Here is a 17,406-nt window from a genome sequence, read left to right on the forward strand (position 1 = left end):
ATTGGGCCCTATGGAATAGTCTACAATTGTTAAATGGCTGCTTATACCGCATATGGGAAAGTGCTGACGGTAAAACAGTGACAAATCTAATTGTTGTACCATCCTCTAAAATAAACTAAGTAATGAAAGAGTTTCATGACGGGACCAGTGGTGGTCATCTTGGTGTGACAAAAACCTTAGAGAAGCTAAAACAACGTTTTTATTGGGTGGGTTGTCAGCAAGCAGTAGCCGATTGGGTAGCCAATTGTCCACAATGCATAGCAGCGAATTGCCCAGTAAGAAGAAGTCGTGGACAACTTCAGCAGTATAACTCAGGTGCGCCATTCGAGCGGATTTCGATGGATGTAGCAGGCCCTTTCCCTATTAGTGATGTTGGAAACCGTTACGTTCTAGTGGTTATGGATTATTTCAGTAAATGGCCAGAGGTATATGCAATACCCAATCAGGAAGCTAAAACGATTATAAGCGTATTTGTGAACAACTGGTCGGTATGTGTCGGTATGGTGTTCCACTGGAGTTGCACTCGGATCAGGGTAGAAATTTTGAATCCGCCGTATTCAAGGAAATGTGCGATTTATACGGAATAAGAAAAACCAGAACAACGCCACTGCTTCCTCAATCTGATGGCATGGTCGAAAGATTCAAGATTCACCCTGAAGGAATATTTAAGAAAAGTGGTCAGTGCACACCAGAAGGACTGGGATGAACACATACCAAAATTTCTATTGGCATACAGGTCAGCTGTTCATGACTCGACCTCTCGAACACCTGCAAAAATTGTCTTCGGGACAGAACTCAAGTTGCCTGGCGATTTAGAATTCGGTATTAAGCCTTCATCAAATAATGAAAACACTTCCCAAGAGCAAGATGACCTTAACGAACTTCACGAATTCGTACGCAGACGAATAAAAATGACCAGCGACAAAATGAAAGCCAGATACGATCGAGCAGCGAATTCTGAGGGATTTAATGAAGGCCAACTTGTACTGCTGTATAACCCACAACGCAAGAAAGGACTGTCTCCCAAACTACAAACCCATTGGGATGGACCATACAAGGTGATTAAGAAATTAAACGACGTGGTGTACAGAATACAGAAAGAAAAGAGCCCGAGATCTAAAATGAAGGTCGTACATCTAGAACGACTAGCCGCTTATGGGAGAAGTGAATCTTTGCCTATTCGGGACGAAAAGGCTTAAGCGGGGGGCAGTGTTACGAAATTGTACTTGAATTCAAATATAACGATTTTAAGGGCTGATTTAAAAGTAGCATAATGCTTTCAAATAGCAAACTGTAACATATATGTCGGCACTATTAAATAAAAGCTTTCAGTTGATTTGATTGTAAGTTGGCAACGCTGTATTCGAATATTCAGTTAAAGAACATTGTAGAAAGTACACCACAGATGGCGTATGTATTAGTAAGATCTAGAATATTCGAGTGCAGATGGCAGTGTTATAAATATTGGTAGAGGTTGCAGTCGTGAGTCAGTTTATCAGAGACGCTTTTCGAATAAACATCAACTGAGTGCCTTAAAGTGTTTTGTGTTTTTTTCAAGTAAACTCGTGTACATTATAAATTGTGTCTATATTTCTGCGAATTTACAAACGTGTATAAAAAAACATTGAGTGACTATTTAATTCTGTTGTTGTTGTACATTTGAATAAATAAAGAGTTGTTACCATTTTCAAACTACTAAACGGCTTTTATTTGCAATCTAAAGTATCCGGTTTATTTAAGGAAATAAACCAAGCGTTTTAAATAGGTTAAAACGTAACAATGTAATAAAAACTAAGGAAAGAAAGAAACTGTAGTCTATGTATGCCAACATTATCAAGTCTCGTACAGGCAAACGATTGGTTAAGATCGACAAATTTATTACAAATAGGTTATTAACTAATGAAATAAGTGCCCGATTTTGATCTCATATATTTATATAACATTTTTATTTTATTTAGTAATAAATAGCCAATTTGTTTATTTGGGTTTTAAGATTTTTAGCTGCGATAGTATGAAAAAATAAGTAAGAGAGTTATATTCAGCAGTGCCGAATCTTATATACCCTTATATACCAAATTATACTTTAAGTTGAAGTTTATATTATTTCTTTTAATATATTAATAATGTTTACATTTGTCTTGTATATATTAAAGAGTTTAGAAACTTTGTTTCTTTTCTGCTTAGTAGTTAAATTTGAATTTTGTGAGCTTTTAGTAATTATTTAATATACAAAAGGAAGGAAAAAAAATTATAAAAACCTTTCTGAAACAGTGGTTTTAGTATAAAATGTTATACTAGAGTATATTGAGTATAGGACCATGGTAGGCGTTCATATTGTTCATGTTACGATGATTTTCGTCAAACAACCCGAATGTGAACAAAAGAGCGTAATAGAGCGTAAAAATACACACAATTCATTCAGTTTCTTGATGTTGTTGTGGATATTTTATTTTTTACATAAAAGAGCACACAAATTAAATGCCTCTTTTTGCCTACCAATGGTATAGGATTATGACTGGAGTTCATTTATGTATAAATATTGAGTGTATTGACATCTTCTGTTGAAATTTAGTGTTAATCTGTTTATTTTATCTTGAACGAGTTCAATGCCAGACAATGTGTGGGGTCGTTGCGTAGAATAGTGCCAAGGAAGGTTATATAACATCTTTAGAAGTTTGTTTTGGGCTATTTGAAGTTTTTTAAGATGGCATTTAGCAGAAGTGGCCCAGACTGGAGCACAGTAAAACATTAGAGGGTGAAATATGGATTTTAGGATTAATTTTTTTGTTATCGACACAAAGAAAACTTTTTCTGTATATAAGCGGGTACATTTACAAATTAACTTGTTGATCTTATCTAATAGATGTGATATATAATTTTTAAAATTTAGTTTTCGATCCAGTTTATTCCCAAATATTTGATGTTGTTTTCCCAACTAATATCGTGATCCATGAATCGAATTGGGTTTTGTGGTAAGAAACATGACTTCCGCCTTATTGTAAAATATATTGCCTTTGTTTTCTCAGAATTTATCATAATGTTCCACTTTTTGAAGTAGGATTGTATAGCTTCCAGAGCCGATTCTAAGTTTGAAATTATGTTCGCTGCATATACATCAGAGCTAAGAATTGCACAGTATGAAAAAATAGGAATGTCTCCTGTAAAAATATTATAAAGGACTGGAGAAAGACAAGATCCTTGTGGGCATCCAGCTGTTATGATGATTTTCTGGGTTTTCGTTGTATTAATATGTACAGGAAAATATCTGTCGTATAAAAAATGTTGTATAATTTTTATAAGCTCAACTGGAAAATTTAGTCTTTTCAACTTATAAATAGGCTGCTGTTCCATACAGAATCGAATGCTGATTTTATATCTAAAAGAATCATTCCTGTAAATTTGGCATTTTGAAAGTTTTGTTTTACCAATTTTCTTATTTTTATTAAAGGTTGTGAAGTATTATGTTCTTTGCGGAAACCATACTGTTGTGGAGGAAAAATATTATGCAAATCAATAAAACTGTTTAAAACTTTTTCAAGAAATTTACTACTGGAAGGCAGTAAGCTAATGGGCCTATATGATTGTGGTGATTCTAGTGGTTTGCTAGGTTTTAGAATGGGGATTGTTTTAGATATTTTCCAGTATTTGGGAAAGTAACTCAATTTTATGCAGGTATTAAACACGTTTGTGAGGTATTTTATGTCTTTATTAGAAAGATTTTTTAAATATTTGTTATTTATTTTGTCAACTTTCTTGTTTTTTAGTGTTTTGATAATTTGTTTAATTTTTTGGCAATTTACAAAATAGTTGTCTGGTGGATTTACATTGCCACTTCGAATTTGGTTTGCTACATTATCAACCTTATCCATAGTGTTTGCATCACTTAGGCGCGATGAAATGTTGTAGTTTGACATAAAACATTTGGCTAACGCATCTGCTTTCACTTGCTGTGTAAAACTCACTTCATTATTTTCTTTCAAAATAGGGATATTATTTATTTTTCGTTTTAAAACTTTAGAAACCTTCCAAAAAGGTGATAAAGACTTTTCCAGTGTAGTTAGCATACTATTCCATGTCAGACTTCTGAAATTATTTATTTCAATACTCATTTCTTTGTTTAACCGCGTCATTTGGCGATGATCATTAATATCTATGTACCGTTTCCAATTTCGTCGATATATATTTCTAAATTAAATCATTATTTTTATGAAATTTGGCAAACCTTTAACAACTGGGTTTATTCATAGCTTGGGTGTACTTTCATCAATTCCCTTCTTAACGTTAAAAATTTCGATCATTTCATCAATTTGGTTTGTATTTGTTATTTCTATCATATCAATAGTACTAGAGAGGCTTCTATGTATTGATGTTTGAAACCGATGCCAATTTGTTTTCTTATGGCGTTTTCTTTTCAGGCACAAAATGTTGCCAACATACTTTGTACCATTTATTAAAGGTTACCCTTACATCTTTAACGATCACAATAGAAAAACACCATTACCATTTATGCAATTTTTTTTTGTACCTTCTAAATGTTGTGAAACTATACATTTTGCGGTTTAAAAACTGCTGCATTTCTAACCCTTTGATAAATTTGTGGGTGAAACGTGTAGCATATCTTCGGGGTTTTAGGGCAACATTATTTGAAAAGAACACGTTATACCCTTAACAAACTAAATTTCTTTTAGAAAAGAACACAGAAAAGAGTAAAAGGTAGAATAAAGGCATCATTAATGCCAGAAAAGATAACGCCATTATATACGTATTGCATGTTGTTTACGATATCTACTCTATGTTTTATAACACTAGAGATTGGAAGATGATCAGAACTGAGCTCATTTATTACTTTTACAGCTGCTAAGTTATGTGCTACATTTGTTAAGAAAAAGTCAAACGTGCTTTCATGAGGAAAATCTATTTGAGTATGATTCAGTTGTAGTTTGTTATAAAGGATATTTCCCCAACAGTTACTTCTTTGGCACCCCCAATAATTGTGTATCGAATTAAAATCGCCACCTAATATATATTTGTTACTGGATGATGTTAGTTTTCCAATATCTGATGCGAATAATTTTTAACGCGAGGAATCACTTCCTGCGGTTCCGCCAGGAAAGTAGCACGAGTAAATATCAATGAAATCGTTGGTAGTATGCACTCTAATACCAATATTTCCAATTAAAAATGTGTTTATAGGGTTTATTAATTCGTGACGAATGTTCTTTTTTGATAAATATTGCTAAACCTCCACCAATTCCTTCTTGGCGATCATTTCTGTAGCAGTAGTAATTTTGCTGTTTTATTGATATTTTAGCCAGGTTTCACAAATAAGGCAGATGTCGACATTAGTTTTAACCAGAAATTGGAAAAATTCGTCTCTTGTATTTCGAATGCTACGTGCGTTCCATTGTATTATATGAATATTTGTGTTCATAAAAATTTATAAGCGAGGTTTGTTACAACTTCAAACTGCTGTTCACGGGAGTTACATTTTCTTAAATTAGAAATTAGTTCCAATGTTAGATTTTTTAATTCCTCAAAAGAAAAAAGATTTTCATTATTTGTAGTTTGATTAAAATGTTGGCTATATCTCATATTAGATGAATTTGGCAATTATTTTGATTTAATGAATTGGGAAAGTTAGCACTGTAGTTTGGATTTGGTGAGAACTTTGTCTAATTTTGTTATAAGATTCCCTACTAGGGCAATCGGGGGACATAGCTTTATGGGCTCCATTACAGTTTGCATCTCGAAAGACGCATTACAATCGGCGGTTTTATGATTACCAGCGCAATGGGCACAAAATGTGTTGACCATACATCTGCTAGAACCGTGTCCAAACATTTGGCAGTTATAATAACATTGGGTTACTTTAGTTTTATTGGGTTTTTGGTATTGCCATCTAACTTTAATGTAATTTTGTCTTAACTCCTTTAAAGTTATTGATTTCCTTTCGAAATATTTTTTTTTTTTTTTATTTATTTATTTCAAACAGTAATATTAAAAGCCTCTTAAGGCCAATAACTTACATATATTACAAAGATATACTCCTGAATAATAAATAACAATTCAAAGAATAATTATAGTTTACATAAAATTTAATCTTACTGGTTCCCAAACCTAAAAAAGTAAAAGTTAGATGAAAGAGTTTTTGCAAAATGATCCCAAAACAGCGTAAAGGCAAATTAAATAGAAATAAATATATATATAAAATCAATATCCGAATCATAATTTGACTATATATTAGATAGAATTAGAAAATTGACTACAAATTAGAAAGAATTTGAGACAACTTAAGACGAAAAGCATTGTTAGAGTGAGAAAACACACGGAGTTCCAAGGGCAAATAGTTTCACCGACGAGCCATTCTTACAACAAATGATCTTTCAAAGAAGGAGTTATTAATCCTCGGTATACAAATCTGTGGGTTTCTAGACGAATGCAAAAAATTAAATCTTGAGCAAAATTGTTGTGGGACCCCTCTTCTAATGGCCCTGTAGAAAAAAAGCAAATTACACAAACGCACAAAATTATCAAAAGTACAGCCAAGAAATCGTTGCACATACCACGATTATGGTCACGTCTACGAATAACATAAACATATCGTACAATCATGTTTACAATGCGATTCAATCTCAATGCCATATAAAATCTGCGGCATCAACACAGTACGTGCCAAAAGTGTTCTAACACGACAAGGCAAGTAAATGCTCGTTGAATAAATTCTACGCAAAATACCAGAAATACGGAAACTAATATGATCAACATGATCAGCAAAATTTGAATGCCCGTCATCCTATTAACAAGATCAATGATAGTTCCCCCAATAGAAATATCAAAGCCATGAAAATATCTCTCAGAATCTCCAAACAAAATAGCTTTAGTCTTAGAAGAATTAACCGAAAGACAATTCCCCGTTGACCATAATAAAAATCGTTCAAGAGTATGGTTAATACCAGATCGAAATATGCTATAAAAAGGATTAGTTCATTATTATCTCTGGTTTTAGTGACAATTTTAACGGCAGTACACTTTAGACCCAGACTAGTGAGACGATTTTTAATGATAGATGGATCGGTTTTATCCAAACCAAGTAAAATCGCTTTAAACGGCTTTTCATTTTTAGAGGCATATGTAAAGTGTTCTAACTTGAAATTGTTAATGCCACACGAACTTTATCAAAATCATTCTTATTAGAATATTCTTTTACTTCCATTATTCTACACATTTCATGTAATTGTTCAGTTACCATAACAGCTGTTTCAAAGATAACTTCATCCTCAATATCGCTGTCATCGATTGTTTGTAAAGGTGTATAATAGTTATGGTTGTCAGTTCTCTGAGAACCGTTTATTATTTGTTTTTTATTCATGTTCTGCCTAGAAGAGGCAACAACATTATCAACTCTTTTACATTTAATTTTGTTGTTTTTTTTTTTTAAATTTATTTTTGAATTTAGCTGTTAAATCACAGAAAAAGTAACCGGTAACTTGTTAGTATTGGATTTTAAAGAAACACGGTAAATCACATCTTTACACATAAAGTAGTAGTGAAAGAATGGCAAATTATACTAAAATTTTAGGTAAACAAAACTAACATTTTTTTCCAGTTGTTTTTTAAATTTTAAATTTTTTTTAGTTCTTAAAAAAAAAATGTTAATATTTAGTGAAATAAAATCGGGTTATAAAATATTTTTTCCGATTTTGACCCATTGTTGGTGCAACTTACTATGTTCTTATTTATATACGTCGTTGCAAAGGTCTTTGAAATATCTATCATTAGATATCCATATTGTCTATATTAATGACTTAGAGCTAGTTCCTGGGCTAAAGATAAGCTAAAAATTGTGTTTCTCACTTATTATTTATATGATATATAATCTAGGTTTAACTGAGCATCATTGGTGAGTTAAACCTAAGTATAAAATGCCAAAGCACAAACAGATGAAAAACAAGTAAGAGAGCTATATTCGGCTGTGCCGAATCTTATATACCCTTCACCAAATTATACTTTAAAATAAATTTGTTTAAATATTTTTAGGTAAACAAAATTAAATTTTTTTTCAAAATTTATTTTTTTTTAAATTTTTTTTAAAAATTTTTTTTCCAATTTTTTTTTTTTTGTTAAAAAAAAAGTGTATGACAAAAAAAATTCGGGTTAAAAAATATTTTTCCCGATTTTGACCCATTGTAGGTCCAACTTACTATAGCCTTATCTACATCGTTGCAATGGACTTTGAAATATCTATCATTAGATATCCATATTGTCTATATTAATGACTTAGTAATCCAGATATAGATCAAAAATAGGTAAAAAATCGATGTTGTCCCGGTTTTTTGCTCATATCTCCGTTATTTATGGACCGATTTTGCTGATTTTAAATAGCAAACTTCTCGAAAGCATGTCTGACAGAATTATTGAAGATTTGGATCCCGAAGATATCTGCGGTCTTCAGAAAATTGATTTCAACAGACAGACGGACATGGCTTAATCGACTCCGCTATCTATAAGGATCCAGAATATATATACTTTATAGGGTCGGAAATGAAAATTGTAGAAATTACAAACGGAATGACAAACTTATATATACCCTTCTCACGAAGGTGAAGGGTATAATAAAATAAACAATTCAGCACAGCAGCTCTTTGTTTTGATTTACTTTATTATCAATATAATTTTTAATATACATTTTATACTTTAATGTCACTTTTTCTTTTACAAAGTTTAAAATTACAAAAAAGTTATGCTTTTTCTTATAATATTTAAAGTATTGCCATATTTATATGAAAAATTTTGAGGAATAAACATGTGATTTGACTGAAAAGTAAGGCAATGCTAACAAAATTAATCCACTAGTGAGAAACACAATCATTGGTTAAATCCCGGCAAAATATGTATCAGGTTTAATATAACAGCGTGTTAAGCTAAGTGTAACTGACAAGTAAGAAACTAGCTCTTAGTAATCCCGATATAGGTCAAAAATCGAGGTTGTTGCAGTTTTGTTTGAAATCTATTTTTATTGCTATGCACCAAAAAAAATGTTGTTGCAATGTAAACTTGCAAAACTAAAAAACAATAAAAAAAACATTGACAAAAGTCTACATACGACCACAGCATGTCCTGGGTTTTTTTTAATACTAACAGATAAGCATGCAATTTATTAAGTCTACAGTTCAAACAATATTCAGTAACTTTAAAAAACAATAAAAAAAACATTGACAAAAGTCTACATACGACCACAGCATGTCCTGGGTTTTTTTTAATACTTCAGCACAGCAGCTCTTTGTTTTGATTTACTTTATTATCAATATAATTTTTAATATACATTTTATACTTTAATGTCACTTTTTCTTTTACAAAGTTTAAAATTACAAAAAAGTTATGCTTTTTCTTATAATATTTAAAGTATTGCCATATTTATATGAAAAATTTTGAGGAATAAACATGTGATTTGACTGAAAAGTAAGGCAATGCTAACAAAATTAATCCACTAGTGAGAAACACAATCATTGGTTAAATCCCGGCAAAATATGTATCAGGTTTAATATAACAGCGTGTTAAGCTAAGTGTAACTGACAAGTAAGAAACTAGCTCTTAGTAATCCCGATATAGGTCAAAAATCGAGGTTGTTGCAGTTTTGTTTGAAATCTATTTTTATTGCTATGCACCAAAAAAAATGTTGTTGCAATGTAAACTTGCAAAACTAAAAAACAATAAAAAAAACATTGACAAAAGTCTACATACGACCACAGCATGTCCTGGGTTTTTTTTAATACTAACAGATAAGCATGCAATTTATTAAGTCTACAGTTCAAACAATATTCAGTAACTTTAAAAAACAATAAAAAAAACATTGACAAAAGTCTACATACGACCACAGCATGTCCTGGGTTTTTTTTAATACTAACAGATAAGCATGCAATTTATTAAGTCTACAGTTCAAACAATATTCAGTAACTTTGAAAACACTGGTAGAGTTAAAAACAAGCTGCGAAGTGGTCGCCCAAAGAAACTACATCGTAGAGATGTAATCTTCATTTTAAAAGAACTCAACAAAAACTCAAAAGTAAATACCACAAAATTGACCAAAGAACTCGCAACAAGATCAGAAGTTGTTGTTCATCCACGAACAATTCAAATAACCTTAAATAATAATAGTAATTAAAGCAGAACTCCTCGTAAATTAGCGAACGGATCGCAAACTTCGTTTGGAATTCGCCCAAAAGCGAGTTTTGTTCACTGGTGAGTTGAAGTATAACATATTTGGAAGTGATGGGATAAAGAATTGCGCAAAACAAATACAGCAATGGATCCGAAAAACTTACTCGCTATAGTTAAGCATGGTGTTGGCAGTGTGATGGTTTGGGGTACTGCCGCTGCTTCTGGATTGGGAAAGTTAGTGTTTATTGAGGATAATATGGATCGTTATCAGTACAAATCTATTTTGGAACAAAATTTGAGAGCATCCGTTGATATTTTAACTCTTGGTTAAAGTTGGATTTTTCAGCAAGATAACGATCCGAAACATTGGTCTCAAATTGTCAAAGATTGGCTACTCTACCATGCCCCATGACAATTGTACACACCACCACAAAGCCCGGACTTAAATGTTATTGAGCACGTGTGGGAAATTCTACAACGGAAGATCCGAAAACATCTTATTACTTGTGCACCTATGTTAAAAGAGAACCTTCCAGAAGAATGGCAAAATATAACGTCCGCAGAACTGGAAAATTTAGTTGCTTCGATGCCCAGACGCTTGTAGTTGCCCGTGGTGGCCAAACGAAATATTGAATTTAATGAAAATTTGTATGTTTAAAAATGTTTATTTAGTGTACAGATCGTATGTAGACTTTTGTCAACATATTTTTTTTAATTTTTTGTGAATAAAAGTTAAATTAATTATAAATTTAGCTATATTTTTTTGTTATATTATTAAAAATGCATTTGAAATAAAACTGCATCATTACTTTTACTTATTATGGTTTAGAAGTCCGCGAGTTACGAAAATAATGGTCGTATGTAGACTTTTGTCGGTCACTGTATACCCTTGCCACTCATAGTGAAGGGTATAAAAAGCCAACTTGGTACAAAATTTAAACCCCCATTACATTAAACCCCCATAACATTCCCGTACATAACTATGAATTAAAAGTATGTTCAAAACTGAGAAAGAACGATATTAAAAATATCTGTTACTTGCTATACATATTCAGTAACAGTTGTTAGCAGTGCAAGTTGAAAAATATAAACGATATTTAGTTGAAATGTGAGAAAGAACGACATTAAAATCCAGTTGTACCACTGATTTTTTAAAAACGTTACCAGCAATTGTTGAAAAATATAAAAGAACAACATTTAACAGTATGTTGAAAAATATGAAATACGACTTAAGTGTACCTATTACTTGTTATATTCAGTAACAGCTGTTACCAGTAATTTTTCAATCACGGTGATTAAATCGCTCATTTCTAATGGTGAATAGTATAAAAATAAGAAAATAAAAATTAATGTAAATTCTGCCAAATTTCAAAAATTTGTTTTTGTTTTCAATACAAATAAAAAGTTAAATCAACGCCAGAATTTGATGGAGTTGTTTTGCCTTATAATCATAATAAAATTTCTATGGACAAAAATATTTTTATATTTAGTTTTTCATATAAAACTATCACATTAGATAATTACGCCATAAGTACTTTAAAAATATTTTGCAACATGTCAAATAAATCTGATGATATACATATGTACAAGGTGGCGCAAAAGTAATCCCCTATCAGAAAATGCTATAAATTTTGCGATTGGCCCCTAATGTCAGTTCTGTTTTGACATTTGTGTAGTAAAAGACTGCTCCAGAACGCGGAATATTGCTGACTATTTATTTAACCAATAGGAAGATGATTTTTCATCAAATATAATGAGTGATGAGGCCCATTTCCATCTTAGCGGGTTCGTAAATAAGCAAAATTTACGATTCTGAGGCACTGAAAATCCGCGTGTAACCCACGAAGAGTCATTACACCCGCTCAAAGTCACTGTATGGTGTGCTGTTTTCGCTGGAGGAGTCATCAGACCTTTTTTCTTCGAAGACGTCGCGGGCCAAACGGTTACTGTGAATGGTGAGCGCTACAGAGCAATGATCAACGAGTTATTTTTGCCGCAACTTGATGAATTGGGATTGGAAAACATGTGGTTCCAACAGGACGGTGCAACGGCACAAACTGCACGTCCACAACCGATATGCTGAAGGATGCATTTTCCGGGCGTCTAATCTCCCGTTTTGGCGATTTGCACTGGCCAGCAAGATCGCCTGATTTGACCGCTCCAGACTTCTTTTTGAAGTCGCAAGTCTATGTCAACAAGCCTCAGACTCTTGCAGCTCTTAAAAACAATATCCGTCAAGAATGTGAGGACCTATCGCCGGAAATTTTGGCCAAAGTGATGAAAATGCCATAAAAAGGGCTCAAATGACAATCAACTGTGGCGGCGTCCATTTACATGACATCATATTCTCGATGTAAAAAAAATTAAAATACCAAATAAAAATAATCCACAAGAATCAGTTTTTAATTACAGCCAAAAAACATCGGAAGTTTACTTTTGCGCCACCTTGTATGTATGTTTATATATCATATCCGTTCTTTGTTGTCAAGCATGTCTTCTGCTATATTTATACTGACACTTGTGTATTTATTAAATTGATAAGAAATTAAAGCAATTAATCGCCATACAAAAACAAAATACATCCGACTGCAATATATTTGGTCAGTAAGGCTTCTGCTCGCAAAACATTCTGAATTTATTGTTTAAATTTAAGGTTAGACATTTTAATGCCAATACAATCTCAGATTAGATTAAAAGCAATGTAACTAAAATTTTTAAAAGTTTACAAAAGAAGCAAAAACGTTATGTGTTTTTGCTTCTTTTTTTAATTTGTTATATCGTTATCCGGAATACAGAACGACATAACTAACAAACAGTTGAAATCGTATTTTACCAAAATCCTCATTTCGCCAAATTTCAGAATATTGTGAACAAATTATCAAAAGTGACAAACACTACTAATATGCTGTTTTTCAATAGCGAACGAGTGATTTGAGTGGAAATTTAACACGTGTTTTGTTATTGTAACAACAACAAAATACATGTAAAACGTCCACTCAAATCACTCGTTCGCTATTGAAAAACAGCACATTAGTAGTGTTTGTCACTTTTGATAATTTGTTCACAATATTCTGAAATTTGGCGAAATGAGGATTTTGGTAAAATACGATTTCAACTGTTTGTTAGTTATGTCGTTCTGTATTCCGGATAACGATATAACAAATTAAAATATGATTTCATTTCCTATAAATAATTGTTTGACCAAGTCATCTAATATTTTGCATACACTACATATGTAACTTTGTGATATACTTTTCATACCATCGGACTTTAGATGAAATATGTACTCTATTTAGGAAGTTAGGTTGTAATACAAATTTAGCTATTCCAAGAGATTCTGGATAATTTAGGTTAGTACTAATTTTAAGGCTAACAAATTCAACATTTAATTACATTTTAATTAAACATTAAAAACTTTTTGAATTCTTATAAGCATTGCAAAGTGATTACGTTGTATATATAAATTTGTATACACCACATGCCTACTTCGACAATAATTCTTACCCTATGTTCTCCAGGACCATCTTGTTTATATGTTGTGCTCATACATATTGGTGGAATTACACACAGGCTTTTCCACTGTTCGGGTTTCTGACCCACATGAATAGCCTTCGTAGCAAAACCTTTTGGTTGTTTTTTAAACTCTGCACTCATTTTTAAATTTGGTTATAATAGCAGAAGATTACAATCAACAAGTACCAACTATAGTGTCACAACAAGACAAGGGAACACTGAACAATAGATCTGTGGATTAGTGCTGCAAAAGTATTTGGGTACTCAGTACTCGATACTGTATATTTTTCTAAGTACTCAATACAGTGGTGTTAGGTGTGACGATTTTACGTCATTTTGACGATTTTTTAGAGTAAATTTAGTGATTTGACGATTTTTTTTGTAAAATTACTAATATGCCGACGATTTTTCCACATAAATTTTATTATTAAAATAAATACGTATATGAAATAATATTGAGTATTTAGAGAATAATATAAAAATTACTCCTTAATATTTAATAAATTTTATAAATTTTTTTTTAAATAACTAAGCAGTTTGGAATATGTAAAATATATTTTACTTAGCAGTTTGTAATATGTAAAATATATTTTACTTAGCTTATTGAATAAACCAAAAAAAACGAAATTCCGCAATAAAATTGTCTTTAAGTAAGACTGAAACTTTTTATTTATTTTTTTATTTTATTTATTCAAGATTGTAATACAAAGCCATTCTAGGCCAAAATATAAATATGTATTACATAGTAATAAAAATCCTGAGATATAAACTATACTTAGTAAATAACAATTAAATAAATGGTCCTATTACATTCATACAAACAAATTTAGCTCCCCAGCCAAATATATGAGAAAAAGTAAAATATTTAGAAAAATATATAAGAAAATACAGTCCCAATTAGCGGAAATTCCTGCTTAAACCAAAACCAAAGAAATATATGGTCAATAAGTTTAAATAGGTAAGTAAGAAGTCATAAAGTAATTAATCTAGGGTACCAAAGTAATTCAGAAGTTTAAGACGAAAAACATTGTTGGATTGTGAAAATATGCGAAGCTCATAAGGCAAGCAGTTCCAGCAGCGAGCAATCCTAACTAAAAAGGATCTCTCAAAAATCTGCCTAAAGATTCTAGGAATAAAAACCTGAGGATTTCTAGCAGATCTCAAAAAGACAAATTTATTACATAAGGTGGAAGGAAAACTCCTACTAATAACATTATGAAACAACGCTAAATTTCTATATTTAATAAAATTAAAAAATGAGCAACCAAGAAATTTGTGTACATGAGAAGAAATATGATCCCTAATCCGAACGTTGTAAGCAAACCTCACAATTGTATGAACAATTCGTCGCAACCTATTTAAGATAAAACCTGAAGACCCAGATACCACCTCAAGACAATACAAAATCTGAGGCATTAAAAGAGCATGGGCCAATCTCACCCTGATGCGTAAAGGTAAATACATATTAGTTGAGTAAATTCTTCGAAGTGTACCCCAGATCCTACCAGAAATCAAGTCAACATGACTCCCAAACAAAAGGCCACTATCAATAACAACACCCAAACACTTATGCCGGCAAACAAACTCAATAGGACTATCACCAAGATAAAAGTTTAAATTAGTAGAAAAATCTTCTCTAGAGCCAAACACAATCGCCTTGGTCTTAGAGGAGTTTATTGTAAGCCTATTAGCATAAGTCCACTGCAATACACGTTCAAGACCATCATTAACATCCTCTTCAAATAACTCATAAGACATACGATCACCAGAAAATAATAAGAATACATCATCAGCAAACAGATATGTCTTACAATTCATAGAATTAGAACATAAGTAAATATCATTTACATACAGAATAAATAAGAGTGGTCCCAAAACTGATCCCTGAGGAACACCAGAATGAAGAGAAAGTAGACTCGATCTTATATTTTTAAAATCAACAAATTGTGATCTTCCACTTAAATATGACATAATCAGCTTACACGCAGTGTTTGAGAATTTGAACTCATCCTTAAGTTTCCTTACTAGATTCAGATGACAAATAGTATTAAAAGCTTTAGATAAGTCAAGAGAAACTAAGGCACACAATCTACCAATATTTTGATCCTCTCTAATAGAATCAGTAAGGGTAAGCAATAAGGATGTAGTACTATAACCTTGACGGAAAGCATACTGCGACTCATAAATACTCGACATTACTGACTCAAGTATCTGGTCTTTAATAAGGTGTTCAACAACCTTTGACAGAGCCGGAAGTATCGAAATAGGTCTAAGGTCATCAGGATCACTAACCACTTTAGATTTAGGGATAGGCACAACACGAGCAGTTTTCCAAGCTATTGGAAAGACAGAGGACGAAAAAATAAAATTAATCAGGTCAAGGATCAAGGTAGAGATATATGGAAATATTAGTTTAATGAACCTAATAGGAATGTTATCAATACCTAAAGATTTAGATTTTACTTTGTTAAGCGCCACTATAACCTCTGCTTCATCTACACAACGAAAAGTAAAGCTACCCCTAGGACTAACAAAATTTTCAAATTCGTCACGACCTCCAGCAAGATCATCACCAACAAAAAAGCTATTTAGCACTTCAACATCACCATTCCAAGTAGTATTGTTACAATCTCTAGAACATCCATAATTACGAATAACTCTCCACATATCAGCAGAATCCAATCCCCAAAAAAGTCTCGAAAAATGTTCTCTTCTCTTTAGACGTATAACATTTTTAGCTTTGTTACGAAATTTGCAGTACATCTTCCAATTTTCCGAAGAACGGTCTGACCGGTACGTAGAATAAGCCATATCTCTTAAGGATCTAGCAAAAGAGACATCCCTTGAGTTCATCCAAGCATTATTATCCTTCCGTACTCTTTTCTTAACAACAGGGACATATGAAAAAAGATTTTCAATAAGAGAGGAAACAGCAGCACATTTAGTATCAACGTCAACAGAATCATAAACAAGGCCACAATCAAAATCAGATAAATACGCAAATAACCCATGCCAATCAATATTCTCGTAATCACGATACTCAATAAATGTCTGTACTTGTACAGAACTGAAATTAAGACAGGCAAAAATAAGAGCATGATCGGAAATCGTTGGACATTGTACTTGATCAGAAAAGGCAATCAAAGATACATCACTTACCAAAAAAAAGTCCAATAAGGAGGTGGAGTTGTTGGCCAAATCGTAATGTGAAGGCATAGAGTTGTGAACAATCGACAAATTTAGTGTCATACACAGTGACCTCATAAGGCTAGATTTCGAAGAATTAAAAAGGTTACAATTAAAGTCACCGACAACGACAATCTGAGTATACTCAGCTAAAATATGACAATGCTGCTCCTCAAAGGCAACTAAATTACCATTTGGAAGATACACTACACCAAATAAAACCTTAACACCACCAAAAACTAGTTCTAAAAACAGAGACTCACAAAGCGCAGCCAGACATATGCTGAAAACTGATCTGAACTTAACTCCATTAGATAGAAAAATCCCCACTCCACCACCTCTTGAAGGACGGTCACTTCGACAGAACACATATCCAGGAATACAAATAGAAAGGTCAGAAACAGATTCGTTAAGCCATGTTTCTGAAACCGCAAATATGTCAAACGTGTTATCTTTTAAAATACTACTAATCTCGTCAAACTTCACCGAATTTGAAGAAGGCCTCATACTCCTGCAGTTTATATGACCCACCTTCAGCATATTCTGACC

At 32.2% G+C, this 17,406-nt stretch overlaps 1 protein-coding gene across 1 annotated transcript in view; it reads right to left on the minus strand.

The window, feature by feature from the left end:
- Cth (Cystathionine gamma-lyase) overlaps positions 1-13,882 on the minus strand; it is a 94,275-nt gene extending 80,393 nt beyond the window's left edge. The window contains exon 1 of the mRNA XM_065509899.1: positions 13,663-13,882. Within this exon, the coding sequence (XP_065365971.1) occupies positions 13,663-13,812 (150 nt within the window). The 5' untranslated portion in view covers positions 13,813-13,882. The remainder of the gene's footprint in view (positions 1-13,662) is intronic.
- Between the last annotated feature and the right edge of the window lie 3,524 nt (positions 13,883-17,406).

Source organism: Calliphora vicina, chromosome 4, assembly GCF_958450345.1.
Source record: "Calliphora vicina chromosome 4, idCalVici1.1, whole genome shotgun sequence".
NCBI lineage: Eukaryota > Metazoa > Arthropoda > Insecta > Diptera > Calliphoridae > Calliphora > Calliphora vicina.